At 34.1% G+C, this 20468-nt stretch overlaps 2 protein-coding genes and 1 long non-coding RNA gene across 4 annotated transcripts; 2 read left to right on the forward strand and 1 right to left on the reverse strand.

The window, feature by feature from the left end:
• The first annotated feature begins 942 nt into the window (after nucleotides 1–942).
• LOC102625059 (ubiquitin-conjugating enzyme E2-17 kDa) lies at nucleotides 943–3523 on the forward strand. Its single transcript, XM_006474706.4, has 5 exons — nucleotides 943–1093; nucleotides 2023–2111; nucleotides 2604–2731; nucleotides 2876–2980; nucleotides 3167–3523. Exons 2-5 carry the CDS (start codon nucleotides 2042–2044, stop codon nucleotides 3308–3310), a joined length of 447 nt encoding a protein of 148 aa, XP_006474769.1. The 5' UTR covers nucleotides 943–1093; nucleotides 2023–2041; the 3' UTR covers nucleotides 3311–3523.
• Nucleotides 3524–13493: 9970 nt separating this feature from the next.
• Nucleotides 13494–18957, forward strand: LOC102624765 (phosphatidylinositol/phosphatidylcholine transfer protein SFH13). Of its 2 annotated transcripts, XM_025097747.2 has the most exons (16): nucleotides 13494–13801; nucleotides 14042–14106; nucleotides 14679–14776; nucleotides 14905–15208; nucleotides 15305–15404; nucleotides 15522–15788; nucleotides 16088–16165; nucleotides 16242–16346; nucleotides 16427–16476; nucleotides 16571–16670; nucleotides 16815–16913; nucleotides 17006–17116; nucleotides 17216–17369; nucleotides 17519–17901; nucleotides 17993–18067; nucleotides 18522–18957. In XM_025097747.2, the coding sequence occupies exons 3-16, from the start codon at nucleotides 14770–14772 to the stop codon at nucleotides 18540–18542; spliced, it is 1854 nt and encodes a 617-aa protein (XP_024953515.1). In that variant the 5' UTR covers nucleotides 13494–13801; nucleotides 14042–14106; nucleotides 14679–14769; the 3' UTR covers nucleotides 18543–18957. The 2 variants fall into 2 exon arrangements, with proteins under 2 accessions (XP_024953515.1, XP_006474768.1); XM_006474705.4 differs by lacking the exon at nucleotides 14042–14106.
• Nucleotides 18958–19102: 145 nt separating this feature from the next.
• LOC112497944 (uncharacterized) lies at nucleotides 19103–20215 on the reverse strand. Its single transcript, XR_008051829.1, has 3 exons — nucleotides 20076–20215; nucleotides 19554–19946; nucleotides 19103–19418 (listed from the first exon to the last, which is right to left on the reverse strand). It is a non-coding gene; the product is annotated as an uncharacterized LOC112497944 (long non-coding RNA).
• Nucleotides 20216–20468: the final 253 nt, after the last annotated feature.

Below are 20468 nucleotides of genomic sequence, written 5' to 3' on the forward strand. Positions count from 1 at the left end.
AGAGTTTTTTTAGCTTAAATAAGCTAATTTACCTCTACTAGCAAAAGCCCAAAATTTGAGCTTTTGGGAGTAGAGGTTAGAGGGCTTTTCTAAAAATATATAATAAAAAAATATCACACAATTTAATGGTTCAAAAGTACTTTTTTTATTGACAACCAAACACCCAATGACTTTTTGTTCAAAAGCTCTATTGGTATAAGTTCTACTGCTATAAACTCTACTGTTATAAGCTCTATTTAATAAGCTGTACCAAACGGAGCCTTAGATCAATATGCATATTCAATCCATTACAAAGGAGAATAGCGTATTAGGAACGTGTACAAGTTACATTAAAACTCCACCCAAAAAACAATCTTCTTGCTATTTGAACAACCTCTGACTCTAGTGTTGGCTCTATCAATTGATACCAAGTAACCAAACAGATTTCTTTCAAATTCTTGTTAATCACCAATCACTCATTTGTACTTTGCTCATTAAAAAACTTAGATAATAGAGAATCTTGGTAAAATATATATATATATATATCATCATTATCATTTTTGTGTTGGGGGGGGGGGGGGGGGGTTTGGAAGTTGTGAACTAATGAACATCCCACTAGATACATTGTGATTTATGGTAATCATAATTAGAATTATCATGTGATGATTCTCATTAATATCCAAATATTACATTCATATGTGTGGTATATATTCTCGTAGTTACACTATTTAATTTTCTTAGGATACTATTTGATATCCTAAATCACTAGCTAAGTACTTGTTAGCAACGTTTTTCATATCATTAAGACATATTTATAAAAAAAAATTAAAACATTTGATTTTATATCTGAGAATATCAAATCATTATCATATAATTTATTTACTATTTTGAGTAATTATATTCCAAATAAATTTCACAAGAGCAGTAAGTGCCAAGTACTACTCATAATAGAGTTAAGAGTAACAGACCAACAAAAATCTGCCACGTAGGAGCCGTGCGTGGCAATATGAGACCGCCACACACGCACACTATATATTCACCCCAAAACAAGCTTTCGCGTGACTTTGACTCGCAACGTAAAATAACACCAGACCCAAACTCTCAGGCCACAAAGGTAAAGCTTCGATTTTTAATTTTTAATTTTTTTTTAAATTTCTCAATTACTTCATTAATTTTTGAAAATTCCCCAATAATCACGCCTTCGTCCCTGATTTTGGTTTGAATTTATAAATAAAGGTTGTTGCTTCAAATCTGTCGGTACAATTTTTGTACTTTTTAGAATTAGGGTTAGGGTTTATGATCGTGTTTTCGATTCTGTTTGCTTTTAAGATATAACCCTCGAAGTACGGCACTGTTTCTCTGTTGGGTAAACTTATTTATTATTATTGTTATCATTATTATCATTACGGTGCATATAATATTTTAATCCGGCACTGCTTGTTGTTTGATTGTTTATTTTTATTAAGGTTTTATTTAAAAAGATATTTTTTGTATTTATTATTTTTTTGGTACTGTCTATAGATCTGGAGGGTATATTTTATTTGTCCTTTTAGAGGTGGTAATAATTGGTTGTTTTATGTTTTTTTCAATTATTTTTTTGGTGACTGAAAAATCAAGGGAAAAAATAATTTTTTGTGAATAATTTCTTGTGAATGTTAATGGGTGTTGATTAATTGGGGGATTTATGTATTAGAAGGGTTTTAAAAATTAAAACTACTGAAACCTAATTTCTTCTGTGACATGTTTGGCAGTGAATAGGGTAATGGTTTTGAAACTAGCAGTTATGATACTTTTAATTATTTTGAACAAAATAATTGCTGCTTGTTTGTGTTGGATTGAAATATTGTCACCTCGGCAAAATAATTACTGCTTGTTTGTGTTGGATTGAAATATTGTCACCTCGCGTTCGTATTTTTGACATTCACATTTCACCATATCGGGCAACTATTTTTGTTAGTGTTATTTTTGTTTAGGTCTAGATAGGATTGGGAAATACATTTGTAGTCGAACTGAATTGTGTTATTCTTTTGGATGTCGTTGCAGTTTGTTGAGAAATTCCCAGATGGCTTCAAAACGGATCAACAAGGAGTTGAAGGACCTACAGAAGGACCCTCCTGCTTCTTGTAGCGCTGGTTCTTTCTTTATCTCCTTCTCAATCTTATTTGTGTTTCTATTTTCATTTGTCATTGAAGACTATATACTCATAGAGTTGACTTATCTACCCACTAATCACTCCCACGATGGAGAGGCTTAAAGTTTTTAAGATACCAGGTGAAACGGAACTTTATTTCTTGGTTCCAATTCCACTTCTCTTCTCGCAGCACTGGTTCTTTCTTCATTTCCATCTCAGCATGTTTTCTTATTTTTTTCTATTTTATTTGTCATTGAAGATATATATATATATATATATGTATTCATGAAGTTAACTTGACTTATCAACCCACTAATCTCTCACATGATGGGAGGAATAAAACTTTGAAGATATTAGGTGAAATGGAATTTTATTTCTTGGTTCCAAATCCACTTGCTTTTCTAATTATCTAAACTTTTTTGCCTTTAAGTCCATCACAGCTTTGAGTTAATCTTTTGGAACTTTGTAATTTTGAGTGCTGCCTATTTTGCAGGCCCTGTTGCTGATGACATGTTCCATTGGCAAGCAACAATTATGGGCCCATCAGACAGCCCATTTGCTGGGGGTGTATTTCTTGTATCCATTCATTTCCCACCTGATTATCCATTCAAGCCACCGAAGGTAATGTGTTACTATTTGTTTTATCAAATTTTTTCTTATTCTAGTTAATATGTGGTAATTAATTATTGGTTGGGATTGGGTTGGAGCGTATTCGTGTATAATACTAGTTACCATGGTGAATAAATTTGAATATGTATTGCACAGGTGGCCTTCCGTACTAAGGTTTTCCACCCTAACATCAACAGCAATGGTAGCATCTGTCTTGACATTCTCAAGGAGCAGTGGAGCCCTGCTTTGACAATATCCAAGGTAATTTACTCATGTCCTTGTTAGATTATTTTGTATCTCTCTTGTTGAAAACTTTGTCAAGGGGCCTTTGTTCATTGTAAGTATTATTGGTTACGTTCAAGTTTGACCTCCAACTTTGTACCTTTAGTTATCTTTAGATATGATTTTAGTTTAATTTGTTTGTTTGTTATGATCTACACATTGCAGGTACTTCTGTCAATTTGCTCACTACTTACTGATCCGAACCCAGATGACCCACTTGTGCCTGAGATTGCTCACATGTACAAGACTGACAGAGCCAAATATGAGACTACTGCTCGATCCTGGACTCAGAAGTATGCCATGGGTTAAGAGGGGCTAGGCTGTATGCCCCTGAGAACATTAATGGCTTGTGGTCCTATTAGTAAATAATAGAAATAAGTTTGTTTCAGATATTAAAAGACGATATTTGGTTTTGTTTACTAAGTTGTTAAAAGGTTTTATGTGGGGTTACTTTCAAATTTAGCATTGTTCTTCAATACTTAAATTATAATTTACTGCAGAATTGAGCTGCCTTTGCCTTTATTTATTGTTGGTAATGGTCTATTTGAAGGCTTCTAGAATGTGATTTATAGTAATGAACGTAACCTCTCCATTCCTGTATGATTCCCAACTTCCCATTTTGAAAAAAGAGTTGCCCATGGGTTTTGATGTCTCTGTATTTTGATATTGATCAGTAATTATCACTGTTATGAATTATAATTACAAAATTGGCCTTAACATCGGAATTGCTAGGATTTGCCCTTTTTTTTTTAAATTTTATGAGACAAATGTAGAGGTTACAACTCATATTATATGAGTTTATTGTTTATATATCTACAATCAGATAATTCTTAGGATTAGGGTTTAGATTTTTACATTTTATAATATTTGAGGGACCTTATTTTAGGAGGAAAAAAATTTTAACTTCCACAATATTTTGTGGGGGCTTGAACCGTTGCCTTCACAATTGTGAGGGCAACGAGATTTGCCTTTACATCATTGGTTTGGTGAAGGACTAATTTTAATGAGAGTTGACAAAACGATTCACCAAATTGTATTCGTATTGTGTTAGTTTCATGTTGCTTCAAATTTAAGTTAATTTAAATATGACTCATTTAATAATTATGTTAAAATATTAAGATCTTAACTTGACATGAAAAATAAATTGAATATTGAGAACTTAACTTGACATGGTCACATGAAAAGTTAAAAGGTTACTCAAATAATATGTTTAATATTTATATATTTAACAAGATTTTCATAAAATATATACGCGCATACATAGAGAGAGAGAGAGAGAGAGAGAGAGAGAGAGACATACACTTATATGTTTATACATGCACACACACACATATACATATCAATAATATATGCATTTCTATCAATATTTTACACATTTATATTATTAAAATTCTAAATCTATATAAAATTTTATTAAAAAAAAAAGTGTACGTTCATCTTCCCCCTACCCCCCCCCCCCAAAAAAACAAAGAGACTAGTGTCCACTATTTTAGTTTTGATAGTGAGAACTTACAAATTAATTTAAAATAGAAAATATAATCATATCGTTAATCTATAAATGAAAAAAATTATGTTGACCCGAATTCAATCTATTTACTAATCGTATTAAATCTGACAACCCATACTATTTATTCGTATTAGATAATTGAGGGATCCCTCTAAGTTACATGCATGTACCTTACAACCCTCTCACATGAATAGTGAGTGGACCCACATCATTCACTATTCATGTGAGAGGGGTGTAAGGTACATGCATGTAACTTAGCATTAGCCGATAATTGAGTAGTATCAAATTTTGCTGGATCCAATTTTACTAACCACAATCAGTCAATCAGTAATCTCCACTAGACGATAGTTTTACCAACTACCCTCATAGCTCTGCCATTGTGACGGGCAACATGTGAGCCCAATTGATACTCTTATCCACTAGAAAAGCAAACGGCAGAGCTGTTTTGGGTCACTTATTGAGTGAAGCCCATAGGCCTTAAACGCCAATCCATTATTGTTCTTTCTCTCACTTGGGGGCATCTCTGATCACTTAAATGACCATGGCTGACAGGCAGAGTCCCGTGGGGGCCTCAGTGTCAGTATGGAGGAGCTCAGAGTCCCTTGCAGCGCTCTCTTGCCGTCTTCATAATTTCACCATTATGATCCTGGAAATGGAATATCATCAAAGCCAAATAATTTCACCATCAACCACAACGACACTAGAGTCTAGTCTAAGAGTAGAGTAGCTTTCACCTCTCATTTCATTTAATTTCATCCGGACAGTAGAAAGCCCACACCACAAGCCTACAACCGCTTTAACTGTTAAAAAAACGAACATGCGCACCCCAAGCATTTACTGTTTGACAGTTGCCAAAAACCGAACAGTTGTGCAGCTTTAAGATAAATGAACTAGAAAAGGACACATAACTGTCAAGCTGTAACAAATTTGTACAGCGAGAAAGAGAGAAGGAAACAAAAAAAAAAAAAAATGAAATAGAAGGTGTGCGAAAAAAAAAAAGTGGACCCTCGAGTGGAGACTACTCACCATCTCTGGCATGTTGTCATGTTTCCCAATGTGATGCCTCTTAATGTTGTGTGTTTTCGTGTTTGTGTTGTGTCACTACTGCACTACTCCTCAATTCACTTCTTCTTCTTCTACAAGGCGCCCTAATGGCCAAAAAGCTATTGGGGTCCATTCATTGATTCTGTTTGAGGCTCGCTCTTGCCTCCAGCTGCCCTCAGATAAAACCAAACCAAACTCGCCCCCACATGAAGAAAGAAAGTAAAATTTTTTGAGGGGCAGAAAGAACTTACACGTCATGTCTCTATTGAGTTTCTTGTGATGGTTCAATAAACCCAATCAGATGTAAATCGTAGGCCGTATTTGCTTGGCTTTTTTTTTTTTTTTTTTCCTTTTCTTATTTGTGTTAGACACCCATTTTCCCACTATCTCCATTCTTTGTTGGCTAGTTGGGTGAGCAAGCAAGCACCCGATGCATCAGAGAATTGTAAGGCTAATAATTTGATAATGTGCCCTACCAACTTTATTTAATTATTATGTATATTTAAACCATATATAGTCGTTCAGTAATGACAGCTTGTTTTATACAATTCCATGCACATGGTTATGCTTTTGTCTAATTTGCTAATGGTTGAGTGTTCAAACAGTACCAAATTTTTTTCACTTTTAATTCCTTTGAGATATGAAAATGAAGAAAAAAAATCATTATTATACAACGTCTCAACCCAACTCTATGTTCTCAAATTTTTAAATTTTTTCGTTGATCCTTTGAGTTTTAATTCATAATCCCAACTTATAATAGGAAGGACAACAATAAAAAAAAAATTGAGGATATACATAATAACAAAAATAAGAGGACCGTCGCGTAATTATACAGTGTTATATGTATTGAAGAGATACTCCTAAATCTTGGGTTAATTTCATTTTATCAAGCAATAATGACTGAACTCTGAAGAGGGTTTGCACCCTCATGTGATTTATGCATTTTTTGCCGTTGAAATTGCTAATAGTGTTGTAATTGTAGGAGTACTGTCTCCAAAGAGACAATCGTGTTGTAATTGAGAAGGAAAGAAAAAGGTGACTAGTGGTTTATTAATAACGAAAGGGGCTAGCCTTGCTTCATGCTTGATTGATTAAATTACTTGGCTAAGTAAGTTGTAATTAAAAATCAACTTTCTTCTCGGCGAAGATGCATTGACCCCTTGAGCTATCTTGTCACTAAAAAATAAATATAATCTTGTCGGCTGAATGTAGTGTCGGTAGATGGCTGGATGTACTCCAATCCGTACTTTAAGGGCACCCACCGTTGTTTCTGTTTACCTTTTTATTATTCAGTGAATTAAACCATAGCATTGTAAGGAAGAGGAGAATAAATTGTTGTTTCTCTATTAATGAAATGACCACTTGCAATGGGTCAAAGGAAAGGACATCTAGAAGATGCATACTTTTATGAATGAGCTACTTAGGGGTGTTCAGAATGCGGTCCAATCCGCTCAATCCGTCCGATCCGTAAAAATTTGATCCTTGAATTGGTGGATTGGATTAGATTAAAAATTTAAAAATCTGCAACCGGTGGATTGGATATGGATTCAATTCTGTAAATCCGCAAAAATCAGTCAATCCGTAAAAAAATATTTATTTAATTAAAAAATTTATAAATATGACATTACTAATAAATAAGTCAAATGTAATTACATACTTATATTGACACCATAATATACCTTATCTATTATTCAAAAATAATTAAATAATTAAAATATACAAAGATAAGTTGTAAAAATTCTTAAACAAAATAAAAAATTATAAACCAAACAAAACATTTATCATAAATGCCACTTCACCGAAGCAGCCACAAGAAAACAAAAAACCTTAACTTCTTAAACTTTCCCGTCACAAGCACACAAAAAACCCTTGACTTCGTATCATTTCCTATCACAAGCACAGAGCCACCAGCATCCCAACGATTCTTACTAGCTTTAAACTTCTCCTTCGGCCATCTTCTCCAAATTCTTGATCTCTGTGCAAGCAGTCATTTGAACAAAATTATTTTATTTGTTAATTTTTTATTCAATAAAATTATTTTATTTGTTATTTATTTCAATTATGTTTATTTAGTTCAGGTTAAAGTACGAAATATAAATTGACAGCAAACATTTTTCTTTTTGATGTGTCATAATTTGATACTTTAAATGTATTATTATAACTTTAATTGAACAATTAATTTTAATGTATTATATTTTGAAAATTTAAATGTACTATTTTATCTTCATTTGAACAATTAATTTTGGTGTGTTGTATTTTAAAACTTTAATGCATTTTTTAGTTTTATTTAAATAATTAATTTATTTAGATCTTATTCAATTTTGAATTTAATTGGTAGTAAAATTATTTTATGTTATTTTTTTCATTTTATTAGTTTGTGGATTGGACCGAATGAAAAATTTGTAATTCGCAGATCAATCCGCAAAATGATGGATTGGATATGGATTGAGTCAAATCCGCATCCGATCCGCAAACATATGGATTGGATTTGGATTGAGTTTAACCAATCCGTGGATTGGATTGGATTGAAAATTCATAATCCACAAAATCGTGGATTGGATATGGATTGATGTCCAATCCTCGAAATCCGATCCGCGAACACCCCTAGAGGTACTTTATGTAACTTGTATGGTAATTCGAATATCAATGTTTATAATAGAGCGAATCTACTTTTTTTTTTAATACTGATTACACATTGGATTACTGAATTACAGCAGATATTTACAACTGTTATTAAAATAAACAACTACATAAATAAGGGATGTTCAAACTCCACTTGCATTGGGAAATGGAGAAAGACTTATGTTATTACAACAGACAACTACACAAACAATGAATGTTTTTACTCCACTCGCATTTGGTAAGGGAGAAAGACTTACAAATAACTCCACATAATCATGCATAATGCATTATTGAAAGAGTTTGAGTTAATGGGAACTTGAACCCCCTATCCTCACATTGTGAGAGTAGAGATTCACCGCTGGACTAATGACCCAGTGACAAGCAAATCTACTTTTAAATTACAAAAAAAAACAAATTCCTTTACCAATACACACGAGAGAATTCAAACCCCTCCATACCCTATAGCGAATAGATGCATGATTGTGAGGTTCCTTTTCTGCTTGTGTAATATAATATAATCAGACTAATTAAAAGCTCTTATTCGAGTCAAATAATTAAGGTAAATTATATATATATATATATATATATGTATGAGTTACATTTTTTGGAAAGCCTTGTTTGAGAAAATTTATGAATTGAATCTACTTATGAAGAATTGTTTTGCCCCATGAACTACCCTCCAAAATCATGGCTATAAAGTTAATCCTTAAAATACGTTAGTGGAAGTGCAAATTTGAATTAGGTTAGGAAGATGGCTGGGGATTTTGGGTGGAGGGACAGATCTTGTTGGATCCTTTGTCCTTGCTATTAATAAGTATTAAAGAGGAAAAAAGAGAGGACTGCCCAAGAGATTTTGTTTGATTTTAGGGAGCTTAAAATATTCTTAACCCGATTGATTTTGATTCATTTTTGTTCTATAATTCTCTTCTTTATTCAAGATTAAATCCTACAGGTTTCCATTCAAAACGAAAAATAATAATAATAATAATAATCTTAGAGCATCCAATTTTTCGTTCCCGATCACTAAATTAGCAATTTTGTGGACCCTTTTGTAAAATATATTTCTATTAATAACATATTAAACAAAGAACAAGTCAAAGTAAAAAACCCAATTAAAAAGTAAGAAAAAAAATCTCAAATTCTTTAATCACAAGTGGGGTTACAGTTCCAACAAATTCCTTGATTAAATAATCAAAAAGGGAGAAACAAAATTAAAAAAAAAAAGAACAAACGTTTGACAAAACAACAAAACATGTGGGAGAATCTTGGTAGATGAAACCAGAAACCCATTGGACTAAACACTCAATTTGTTCACCCATGATCCCACTAAAGAAAATATTGGCACTACACTGTAGCTTCTGTCTCTATGCATGCTTTTGCCCTCTTCTGTAACATGCATTCCTATTGAATGAACTTGTTTAATTTGCGGAACCCAAAATGCCATTGTCAGAGAGGCAGCGAGTCACGGGTCTTGAATCGAATCAATCAAAGTACACATATTTAAACACACAGTGCGGCTTGGAGACCATTAAAGAAACTTAGCTAGGGTTACGTTTAAAGTAAAACGATCGGTATCAGAAGATCTGAAATACAATCTTAAGACAGCGAATAGGTAAAAAGATGCATGTGATCTATCAATATCTAAAATGCTTGTCGCTTTCTTTAAACATTGCCTCGTTTAAACATTGACAATCTTTGAGACAAATGCAATCTGCACAGTATCATTTGGTCACTGCAAATTTTGCATGCATGCAGAGAGAGAGAGAGAGAGAAATTCTTTTTTAGACTATAGTCTCTCTCTCTCTCTCTATATATATGGGTTGTCTTTTATGTGCAAATATTATTCTTATGAAGAAATTTATATATATATGGGGATTAATGCAGTAATTCTTAGAGGAAACATTCATACAGAGAGACAAAAATTTATGTGTAGTGAAAGCGACGAATAACTGCATAAATTTTAATTTTCTTGGTGGTGGGGTTCGTGGTTATATCTCATTGAGAGTGACTTATCCACCAACAGCTACAGCGTATAGATTAATTAGCTCTATCATATTGATATTCTAGTCTCTTTTGAATTATATATATAAATACTCTCTGTAGCCCCTTGGGAGTTGAACGACTTTCAAAACACAACAGCTACCTTTAGCTAAATTATATCACCACCATTTTGTATATATGTACAGTAACCAGCTTGACTTGTTGCTTTCACTTAATCTTGTCACTTTGCTATCGGACAATTTATTACATTTATGGAAGGAAAATGCAATCGATAGGAAAATTCTTATAAAAAAGATTTGTTTTATTCGGCGGAATGTGCCTTTAAAGAGTTGAGGAGCGTTTTTAACTAGAGCTCTGTGACTGTGAGTGAATATTGTGTGAACGACATTATATAGAGATCATCTTTTGACTGGATGCATTGGCCGAACCAGGGTTCTGGTTTAATGGGGCCATAAAACAGAAACTAAAAAACATTAATTAATTAATAAATAGCAACATAAAATAAAAAAAAAAAATTAAGAGGACAAAAAGTAATGATATAATAGAAGAACCATCAATTTTAGCAAGTGGCCAAAAGTAAAATACACATAAATAAATTTGGTAAAACTACAATTCGGTCTTTTTATTTATTTATTTATTTATTTTCTTAGGGAGTGGCCACGGCCACCCAAATTTACACTTAGTTCTGCCCCTCAGTTATTAATGCATGATTCACCTATTTTTATATATATATATGAATAATAAAATTCAGTAAAAAAAAAAAAAGTTGTTTTCATTATAATGAGTGACACAATCATATCTACAACTTCACAATGATAAAAATATTCTAATGGCGTTCCCGCACTTTAATAAAGTGTGAGAACCTTAATATTGTCATAACTAAAAATACGTCATTGTGCCAAGTTGCAAACTGGGAACTAAATCATTGATTTTCATACGTACATATGTTTAAGGGTTTAATTAGAGTGAAATTGGGATGTCTATGTTGTGTGTTTACAACTCATATCGCATTATCTCTTCAAATTTGGGTCATTCATCCAACAATGGCTTTCTATATTTAAGTGCTTTTCGAATTTTGTATAAAGAAGAGTGATTAATCAACCACTAACACCCCCACATATATGCCAATTTCTATAATGGAGCGCATGCATGCATGCCATTAAAAGTAGGGCAAAATTAGGTCCGAAACCATTGCGTTGGAAAAGTGCTTCTAACATCATCACTTTTTTTTTTTTTGGTTAAAATCCCTTCATCATCATCATCATCATCATCATCATTATTATTATTGATTTAAACAAACAAGAACAAGATTACACTGGCATGCATGCGCAGTTTTAATTTTTGACCACTCAAAAAAAAAAAAAAGTATATGAAACCTACCGAAAGTTTGCCCATCCTTCACATTTTTCCTACTTTATTTATCTATTTTTTTTATAAAAAAAAAAAAGAGAAAAATAATCTTTATGAAACTTTATACCTTTTTAGATTTTATTCTATTCAAGAAAGGTCTAAACGATCGATCATTCATTGCATTGATTCTCAAACAAAAACTTAATCTCCACGTTATGTTGATATTTATTAATAATTACGTTCACGTATAAATTAATTAATTAGCATTCGTAATGAAGTTTAAGAGAACTTAATTAGGCAGTAACGTTGGATCCAATTAACTAAAGAACGTAATTAAGATTTTGGACCTTTTAAGATTTCTTCTTCCGTTTCAATTTTGGAATATATGCTGTTCATTTTTACTTTGAGAGACTTTAATTAATGCACGACATTAATTAATATTTTTGATCGCCCCAATTCACAATAATGATGTGACTGACATTTTTTCAATTCAGGCTCTTGAAAGAAACAAGAGTCATGATGACTTTATCATCCACCGGAATCTTCACCTTTGTTTCTTTTTCCAAGTCTTTCAACAAAAAAAAACAAAGCAAAGCCAGCCACAATTATGAATTCTGATAAATAATAAATGATTTTTTCTTTAAATTGGAAAAAAAAAGGGACCATTTTTCATTAAAACGAAAAATTAATGAACGTCTCAGTAACTCAGTGGAAACTGATATGTAGTAGACGTTTTTGTTTCAACAAAATCATGGTACTAGGATTAATAAATACGTACACACACCGCCATTGATTAGGGTTTCGTTTTTAGGTTCTGGAAATCTAAGGTGGCCAGACGGGTCGCGGGACACGTGGCAAAGTGGGGCAGGTGCTGTCATTTTAAAGAAATTTGGGGCGGTCTAGCGCCTAGGTCTAAAGCTGATGAGATGATGAACCCGCATCTCTCTGCATTCTCTAGAGACTAGAGCCAACCAAACTCACCAACAATGTGACAGCGGAAATAGAATTGGTCAATTATTTGAAATTTGGCAGCATTGGAAGTAAAGTTTTAGGTATAAATTACGCATGAATGTTTAAGCATGCAAGTTTAGTCCACATCAAGTCGTAGCTCTTTTTCTTTTCTTCCAAAAAAAAAAAAAAAAAACACATTACAAAACAATTAATATTACAATAAGAATACCCATTTTACTTAATGCACCGATAATTGATAGGTACAATTAAAAGTCAACTTTAATTAAAAAAATCTATTCAGACATAAACACTAATAACAACTAGATTTTATTAGATAGGCAATTGCCTCATTAATAATCATAAAGAATCTTTAATATGTTGATAAGATAAAAATAAATTATCGGTTGGAGTTTCGAATAAGATGGAATAAAAACGATCGTGGTATAGTGTATAGAAAAATAAAAATATTCCCACCCCACTTTTCTTTTGAAAATAACTCCTTTATTTTGTTCATATCTATCTAGGAGCTGTATTGTGATTAAGAATGGGTCATGTGGAACTGATGAGGCCACAAGCCTTGATATAGAGACTGGTGGTAGGATTAATTAAGTAATTAAATTAATATATATTTTTTAAAGAATTAAAATTAATAATTAAGAATTTCATTGCTTTAATAAATGGAAGCCAGAGATTCTCTTGAACAGCTCAAAAAAGGGAAAAATCAAACCCCATTAGCCATGGCTACCTCAAAAGTCACCTCAGTTACAGTAATATCCTCACAGCTCAGTTGCAGTAACAGTATCGTCAGTAACTGTCACTTTAATTATAATTAAGTTTGATAAATTAAATATATCGGTATTAATTAAGCAATTGAATATAATTTAATTAAATTTTTTGGGGGAAAAAAAGCGTAGAGGCGACACGTAAGCAAAATTGTGACACAAAAGCAAAGAATAGGCTCGCTGGAAGCCTGGAACCTTCAGGGAGAGAAAGTGAAAAAGCAAAAGCAAAAAACATAAAACATAAAAGGAAAAAAAAAACAAAAACAAAAAATATAGAAATAAAAAAACACATACAAAAGCACAACAACGACAACAAAACACGAAACCCAGATCTTTCATTTCTCTCTTTTACTCATTTCTTTTACGTATAATTCGATTTTATATCATCTGAGAGCGACGGGGGGAGGAAAAAAATCTTAACTTTTTTTAGTTTTCTCGAGAAAATTTCCGAACTTTCTCGAGAAGATTATTCCTTTTCATGTGCTTCGGAGACTGGTTTGTAATTGGGATCCAGCTGAGGGAATCTGGGTTCGGATTCAAACGGTGAGTTTTGTAATTTTTTGTGTTTGTTTTGGGTGGCTTCTTGGGGGGGGGGGGGGTGGCGCGTGAAATTGGAATGAAGTTTGTGCTTTTATCGTTTTGCGCGGTGAGTTGAATGCGGATCCGTACGGTTTATGATCCGCATTGTGGAGTTGCAATGCGGATTTGAGGTCAAATGAATTATTGTCGTCTGAAATGCAACAATAGTTTCCGTTTTTTTATTCATTTTTCCAATATTTTCAGGTTTTTAGAGCCTGTAAGATTGGTTTTTAATGCTCACTATATTTAATGAGCTTCAGTTTTTTCGGGTGAGCTTTCTTATTATTTTATTATTTTCCTGCTGGCTTTGTTTTTGAAGCAGAAATGAAGTTTTTGTTTGAATTTCTGTGAATCTGTGTCTTGTGTGTGTTTTGGTTGAACAATGAAGTGAAGCCCATGAAAGTGGTGAATTTGATGAATAATCAATATATGAGAGAAAATGAAGTGTGTGTGTGTGTGTTTTTTAATCTTTTAAATGGGTTAGTTGATTTAGATCTATTGATATTCCTGGATTTGTGAAAAAATATATTAAATATATGCATAATCTGAAAAGTGTATTTGCTTGGTTTATTGGGGAGTTATGTGAAGAAGTAAAAAAATCCTGAACTTTCACGGGAAAATGCAATTTTGATTTATTAAAAGCTGGTGAAGTTGTGCATGATACATGATATTTCACAAGAAAGTTGCTTGCTTCTTTTACTGCTTTCTAGTTTGGCTAATATATCAGATGCAGCCAAAATGGGCTTTCTTGTTCATTCAAGAGTTTGGTGATTTAAATTTAGAATCTCTGTGTTGCATTTGTTGTTTTGCTTTTGAATGCTCAAGCTTCTGTTTTTGACAGAAAGCAGGGACATGAGCACTTGCGTGTTAGCTGTGGATTTTTCTTCAATTGAAGCTTAGGTTCAATATTCTCCCTCTTCAATTAGATTAAAATGTCAGGTATGTTTTTTAGTATATACTACACAAGTATTCTATGCTTTTGAGCAATTGAGCTACAAAATACCTCTGGTTCTATGTTTGCTGAATGTGTCTGATGGCTTATTGGTTGAAATATTTGAATAATGAAGGTCTAGAAATTCTTGGTGCCAATGATGAAATTAGAGAGAGAAGATCAGATTTTGAGAACTCTGAAGATGAGAGACGGCGATCAAGAATTGGCAGTCTCAAGAAGAAGGCAATAAATGCTTCGAATAAGTTCACCCATTCTCTTAAAAGAAGAGGGAAAAGAAAAATTGATTACAGGGTTCCTTCGGTTCCCATAGAGGATGTAAGGGATGAAAGAGAGGAGAGTGCTGTTCTTGAATTGCGTCAAAAACTCCTTGAAAGAGATTTGTTGCCTCCTAGGCAAGACGATTATCATACTTTATTGAGGTCAGTTGTAACCCTTTTTTAAAGATGTTAGCAAATTTGGTTGTTTTAAGTTGCCCAAAATGTGAACTAATTCATTTTGTAATTTTCATCTTGTAGATTTTTGAAAGCTAGAGAATTTAATATTGAGAGAACAATTCAGATGTGGGAGGAAATGCTTATTTGGAGGAAAGAGTATGGCACAGACACCATATTGGAGGCAAGAGAATTTTGTGCCTCAAACTTCATTTGAAGTTAATACATTTTATAGAATGCTTATGCATTTTACATCTTTGGTTGTTTGAGTATAAGACTTATAGAACTTATCAATGCTTAGGATTTTGAGTTTGAGGAGCTGGAGGAAGTCTTGCAATATTACCCTCAAGGATACCATGGAGTTGATAAGGAAGGACGGCCAGTTTACATTGAGTTGCTTGGGAAAGCTCATCCAAGTAGGCTAATGCGTATCACCACCGTAGATCGATATTTGAAGTACCATGTCCAAGAGTTTGAGAGGGCGTTACTCGAAAGATTCCCTGCTTGTTCTGTTGCAGCCAAACGACGTATCTGTTCAACAACTACTATATTGGATGTACAGGGCTTGGTACGATCTTTCATATTTATTGATAGTTACCAACAATATGGTGTCTTACTGTCTTACACCCACTCTCTCTCTTTTTTGGTTCAATCTGTTTAGATTTACTTGTCAAGTGTTTTATGACTTTGAGCATCTAGCTTCTGCTCTTAATGCATCAGTCTTATGACTGATGGAATGGGGGCGAGAATCAGTTACTTGTGTTATTACAATACCAAGAGATCATCATCCTCTGTCAGTCTTCTCTTTTCTGGTTCCAATTGCTTGTCTGTTGAACTTTAATGCTAATACCGTTGTAATCAAAACAGGGAATGAAGCATTTTACTCGGACAGCTGCAAATCTCTTAGCTGCCGTGGCGAAAGTAGACAATTGCTACTACCCAGAGGTATCCAAGTATTCCCAATGATATTATGTTCTCTATTATTTTATTGGTCTCAAATTGCTCTTCACGTGATTTTCAGACATTACACCAGATGTTCATTGTCAATGCTGGTCCTGGATTCAAAAAGATGCTTTGGCCTGCCGCACAAAAGTTTCTTGATCCAAAGAGTATCGCAAAGATACATGTAAGCATATGTCTATTCATTTAATTTTTTAAAGTTTCCTCTCCCTTAACAGGCTTTATTTTTAATTTCTAATATTTCAGGTTCTGGAACCTAAATCTCTTGGTAAACTGCTGGAAGTTATTGATGCGAGGTTTGTTTGTTTTCACACATTTCTGTCTAGTTCAAGTTGTAACTTATCGGCTCTTATAAATTTATTGCTTCTTTATTTTTTTTACCCCACACAGTCAATTGCCAGACTTCTTGGGTGGTTCATGCACCTGTTCTGTGGAAGGAGGGTGCCTTAGGTCTAATAAAGGTCCTTGGAATGAGCCTGAAATAATGAAGGTACATATCACCATCTGCTCTTATTATAGTGGTTTTTGTTTATATTATATCATGATTTCATACCTTGAGCATGAATTATTCTTAAGTTTGCATTTGTAAATTGAAATTTTACCTGGAGATTAACAGAGGGCTCTCCTTTTCTAGCTTGTACATAATGCAGGAGCAACAGTTGTGAGGCAAGTCTCAAGAGTGCATGATGACCGACAGAAATTTGACTCGTATATTCACATACGTCCAGTAAAGGTAAACCGGCCATCTGGTGTCTGGTATGTTGATGTTGTCACTGGTATAAATCTGTTCCCAGGTGATATAATTTGTTCTGGTTTGTTTATCAGGGAAGAACTAGTGACACATTGACAGCAGAATCAGGGTCAGATGTTGATGATCATTGTTCTACCAGTGGGCGAAGAAGTTCTGCTCCCTGCTTGGCTCCTGTTCATGAAGAAGTGAGTTACAGAACTTGTTTATGTTTGTTTGCTCCTTCATATATTACTTATGGTGCATGTCAACTGAGAATAACAATATAAAAAATTTGATTTATACAGGCAAGGGATCCAAATGCCTACTACAGTTGCGAGGATAATTTCACTCTTGCTGAGAAATCTGTGAAAAATGATCGATTCAGAAACTCTCCAAAGCAATCAATTAGATCCAATGATGTGGGGGACATTTCTTGTGATGCAATATCAAATTCAGAAGGTATATTGATCTTTTTCTACTTTGCCAGAAAATATTCTTTTAGGAGTATTGTTGCAAGTTATGATCTAATCTCATCATTTTTTGAGTTTTTTTTTTGGTCATTTTTATCTCCCTTGGGACTTATATTTTCGTTATACGTTGGAATGTAGGTTCTTCAGTCGTGCATTTGTTCAACATGGTGAAGGAAAAATTTGAGGGAGGGAATATCCAGGGCGTAGCGAGAATGCTACTATCTTTCATGGTCAGAATATTTGCAATTTTTGGCAGTTTACAGTTAATATGGAGAAGGCAGAATGACATTCATCCATCTAATTTGTTGGAAGAAAACACAAATAGCCATCTCCCGGCTGTTGAAGCTGTGAATGAGGAAGACCTTGTCGTTCCATGCATAGAGCGTCTTCAGAAACTGGAGAAGGCATATGAGGAACTTAGACACAAGCCAGCTGCAATCCCTTTGGAGAAGGAGCAGATGCTTGTGGAATCTCTCCAAAGGATCAAGTCTGTTGAGTCTGACCTCGAGAAAACAAAAAAAGTATGCGGCATTCTACTTGTGTCTTAATGATTGGAAATTGAACCTTTGGGTTGCAGAAAGATAACAATTTGAATAATTGTCATTGTGGCAGGTATTACATGCAACTGTGGTAAAGCAGCATGAGATTGCTGAAGCGCTAGAAAATTTAAGACAATCTAAATTTCATGTAAGTTTTTTCTTTGAAATAAACTTCTTTTGTTTCACTTCTATGTTTGTGGTGATTATTAGGATATCTTTTCTCAGATGAAATCTCACTTGACAACTATAAAGTCCACCATTAAAACTGAACTTTCACCAGTACTTGTTCACTTTATCAGTGGTGCTCCTTCCTAGTCATTATCTTCCTTTATCTTTGTCTTTGTCTGTGGAACTTATGTTAACCATTTTCTTAATTAATGTAGCACTGTCACAGTGCTCGCTTGTGGTAGTCAGGATTAAACAGTTTTTGTCCCCGGACCACAAACTGGAAGTTGCCTTACACTGTTAGGCTTATGACAGAGTTCTAAATTTTCTTTGAAGCTCTGAATGTTTGCTAATGTGGCTATAATTTCAGTTCAAACTTGATAATCTTTCTATAGTTTGTTTGTGAAGCATGACACTAGTCACTCTCTTTCTTGCAGCAAAGAAGATTGTTCTGTTGAATGTCAGAAGGTTGACTTGGAACGGAGTTACATCTGCAGATTGGACTTATGTCAATGCTGTGGAGAAAAGTCATACTGGAGGCATCTTTGATGACAGCACATACTTAGAAGTGCCTAGGCGAACACTTTTTTCCCATTACCTTCACTTTTTTTTATCTTCCTTAGCACAGTTGGTAGTTGGTACTTAACAAAAGCTACAGTCATATTTATGGGGGTTTTTCCCCTCTTCGACTTCAAAGCAATGTAGAGAGGAAAGAAGGAAAAATATGAAGAAATGTTCTATCGGTGCGGTATATTATTTTGGTTTTTCAGTAAAATACGCACATTCAATTTAACAGACTGAATAGATGTAATTATTAGCAGAGGTGTATAATTAATGAAATCTCTTACTCGGGAGATATGCTTCCATTTTCCATTGAGAAGAACCACTAGCCATCTTTTGCAGGCTGTGTAAATAAACTGCAATTCTTTTTGTATCCCAGTTGATTTGGTGACAACGGCATGCTACAGCTGAGCCCTAAGAAACAATACTTGATTGCCCAAGCTCTTCTGCTTGGCCCAATTGAACTGCCAAATCCAAAGTAAAAGACCTCGATGTCAGTCATCCACCATGTTCATTAATCCACTTGAGACGAGAAAGATAATTGAAATTTCCCCCTCATATTCAAGCAAATGCTCTCTGAGAGACCTGCACTGCCTCGAGGGAATTGCTCTATTCACACCCAATCTGCTTACCCTAGGATGTGAATCTGGGGAGCCACTCAAGGGTTACTTATGGCGTGTATTGTCCCTTCAAATGCGAGCTGCAAATAGTATGGCATATACGGCATACTGGGGTCGACTATGTTACAGAATTCTTCATTCCAAAATGCATTTCTGTAGATTAATAAGCGCAGGTTCGAACGTTCCGTTAGTATTACACGTCTAAAGTTGGTAGTGTGAGTGTTATGTGATGCTGAAAAGATAATATACTGGAAACTGATTATGTAATCCCAGAGGGGATATACATACCTATTACCCCAAAACAGACCCAAGATGGCAAGCCGGCAAGGCTCTTGTTATCTGGCAGGTACAAGTTGTCTCATTATTAGCCAGCCATTGGAGGAGCTAGCGCAATATCCAGAGGGTTCTTTGAGCCCTTAGGCTGATACCATTTGCACAACGGGAAGCTCAACAAGTTGACTGTGCAGCTGCTTTCATGATAGGAAACTGCCAGGCCAGGAAATGGCCTTGCAAGTGTCACCAATGCTTTAGATTATTTAATTGTTTCCCGATTGAGATGACTACAGGGCTTGGAAGGTCTGGCCATGACCTTGATTCGTTGTGGTCAGCATCTTCCTTGCCCCGATCATTTCTTTTCTTTTTGCCAGGCCGAGCACTTAGCTCTTCCAAGCAGTTTTGTACCTTGCAAATATTTACACAAAATGTTCAGAAGAAATGACAAGGGAAGATGCTAACAGAAAATGTTCAGGAATAAAAACTCATGTGGTGGTGAATTGCGGGGAAGATAGCAATATACAAAGTCCGTAGTACCTTTGAACGTGGCCTCCAAGTCTCCAAAAGACACGGCACCCAATACTAATAGAAAGAAAAAAAAAACCCAATTAAGAATTTAAAATTTTTTTGACATTTTTGTATTTATCTAAACATACAATCTCGTAATGAGAATGCTTTATAACAAATAAAACATTGTTCTTGTAATGTTCAAGTTACATTTATTAATGGACTTCATCAATCGGACAACAGTAGCCTCCCGTCTTCAATTTCTTTGACAGGCAAATCCTAGCTGTCAAACCAATAACATACCAGTACAAGAAATAATAGATTACACTTAAAACCGTTGATTATAAAACATCAAATCAAAACCACTTATTTTTTCAGGAATAAGTGTAATCTTTCAATTTCAAGGAAAGATAGAAACTGATT

This window comes from Citrus sinensis, chromosome 9 (assembly GCF_022201045.2).
Source record: "Citrus sinensis cultivar Valencia sweet orange chromosome 9, DVS_A1.0, whole genome shotgun sequence".
In the NCBI taxonomy this organism is placed as follows: domain Eukaryota; kingdom Viridiplantae; phylum Streptophyta; class Magnoliopsida; order Sapindales; family Rutaceae; genus Citrus; species Citrus sinensis.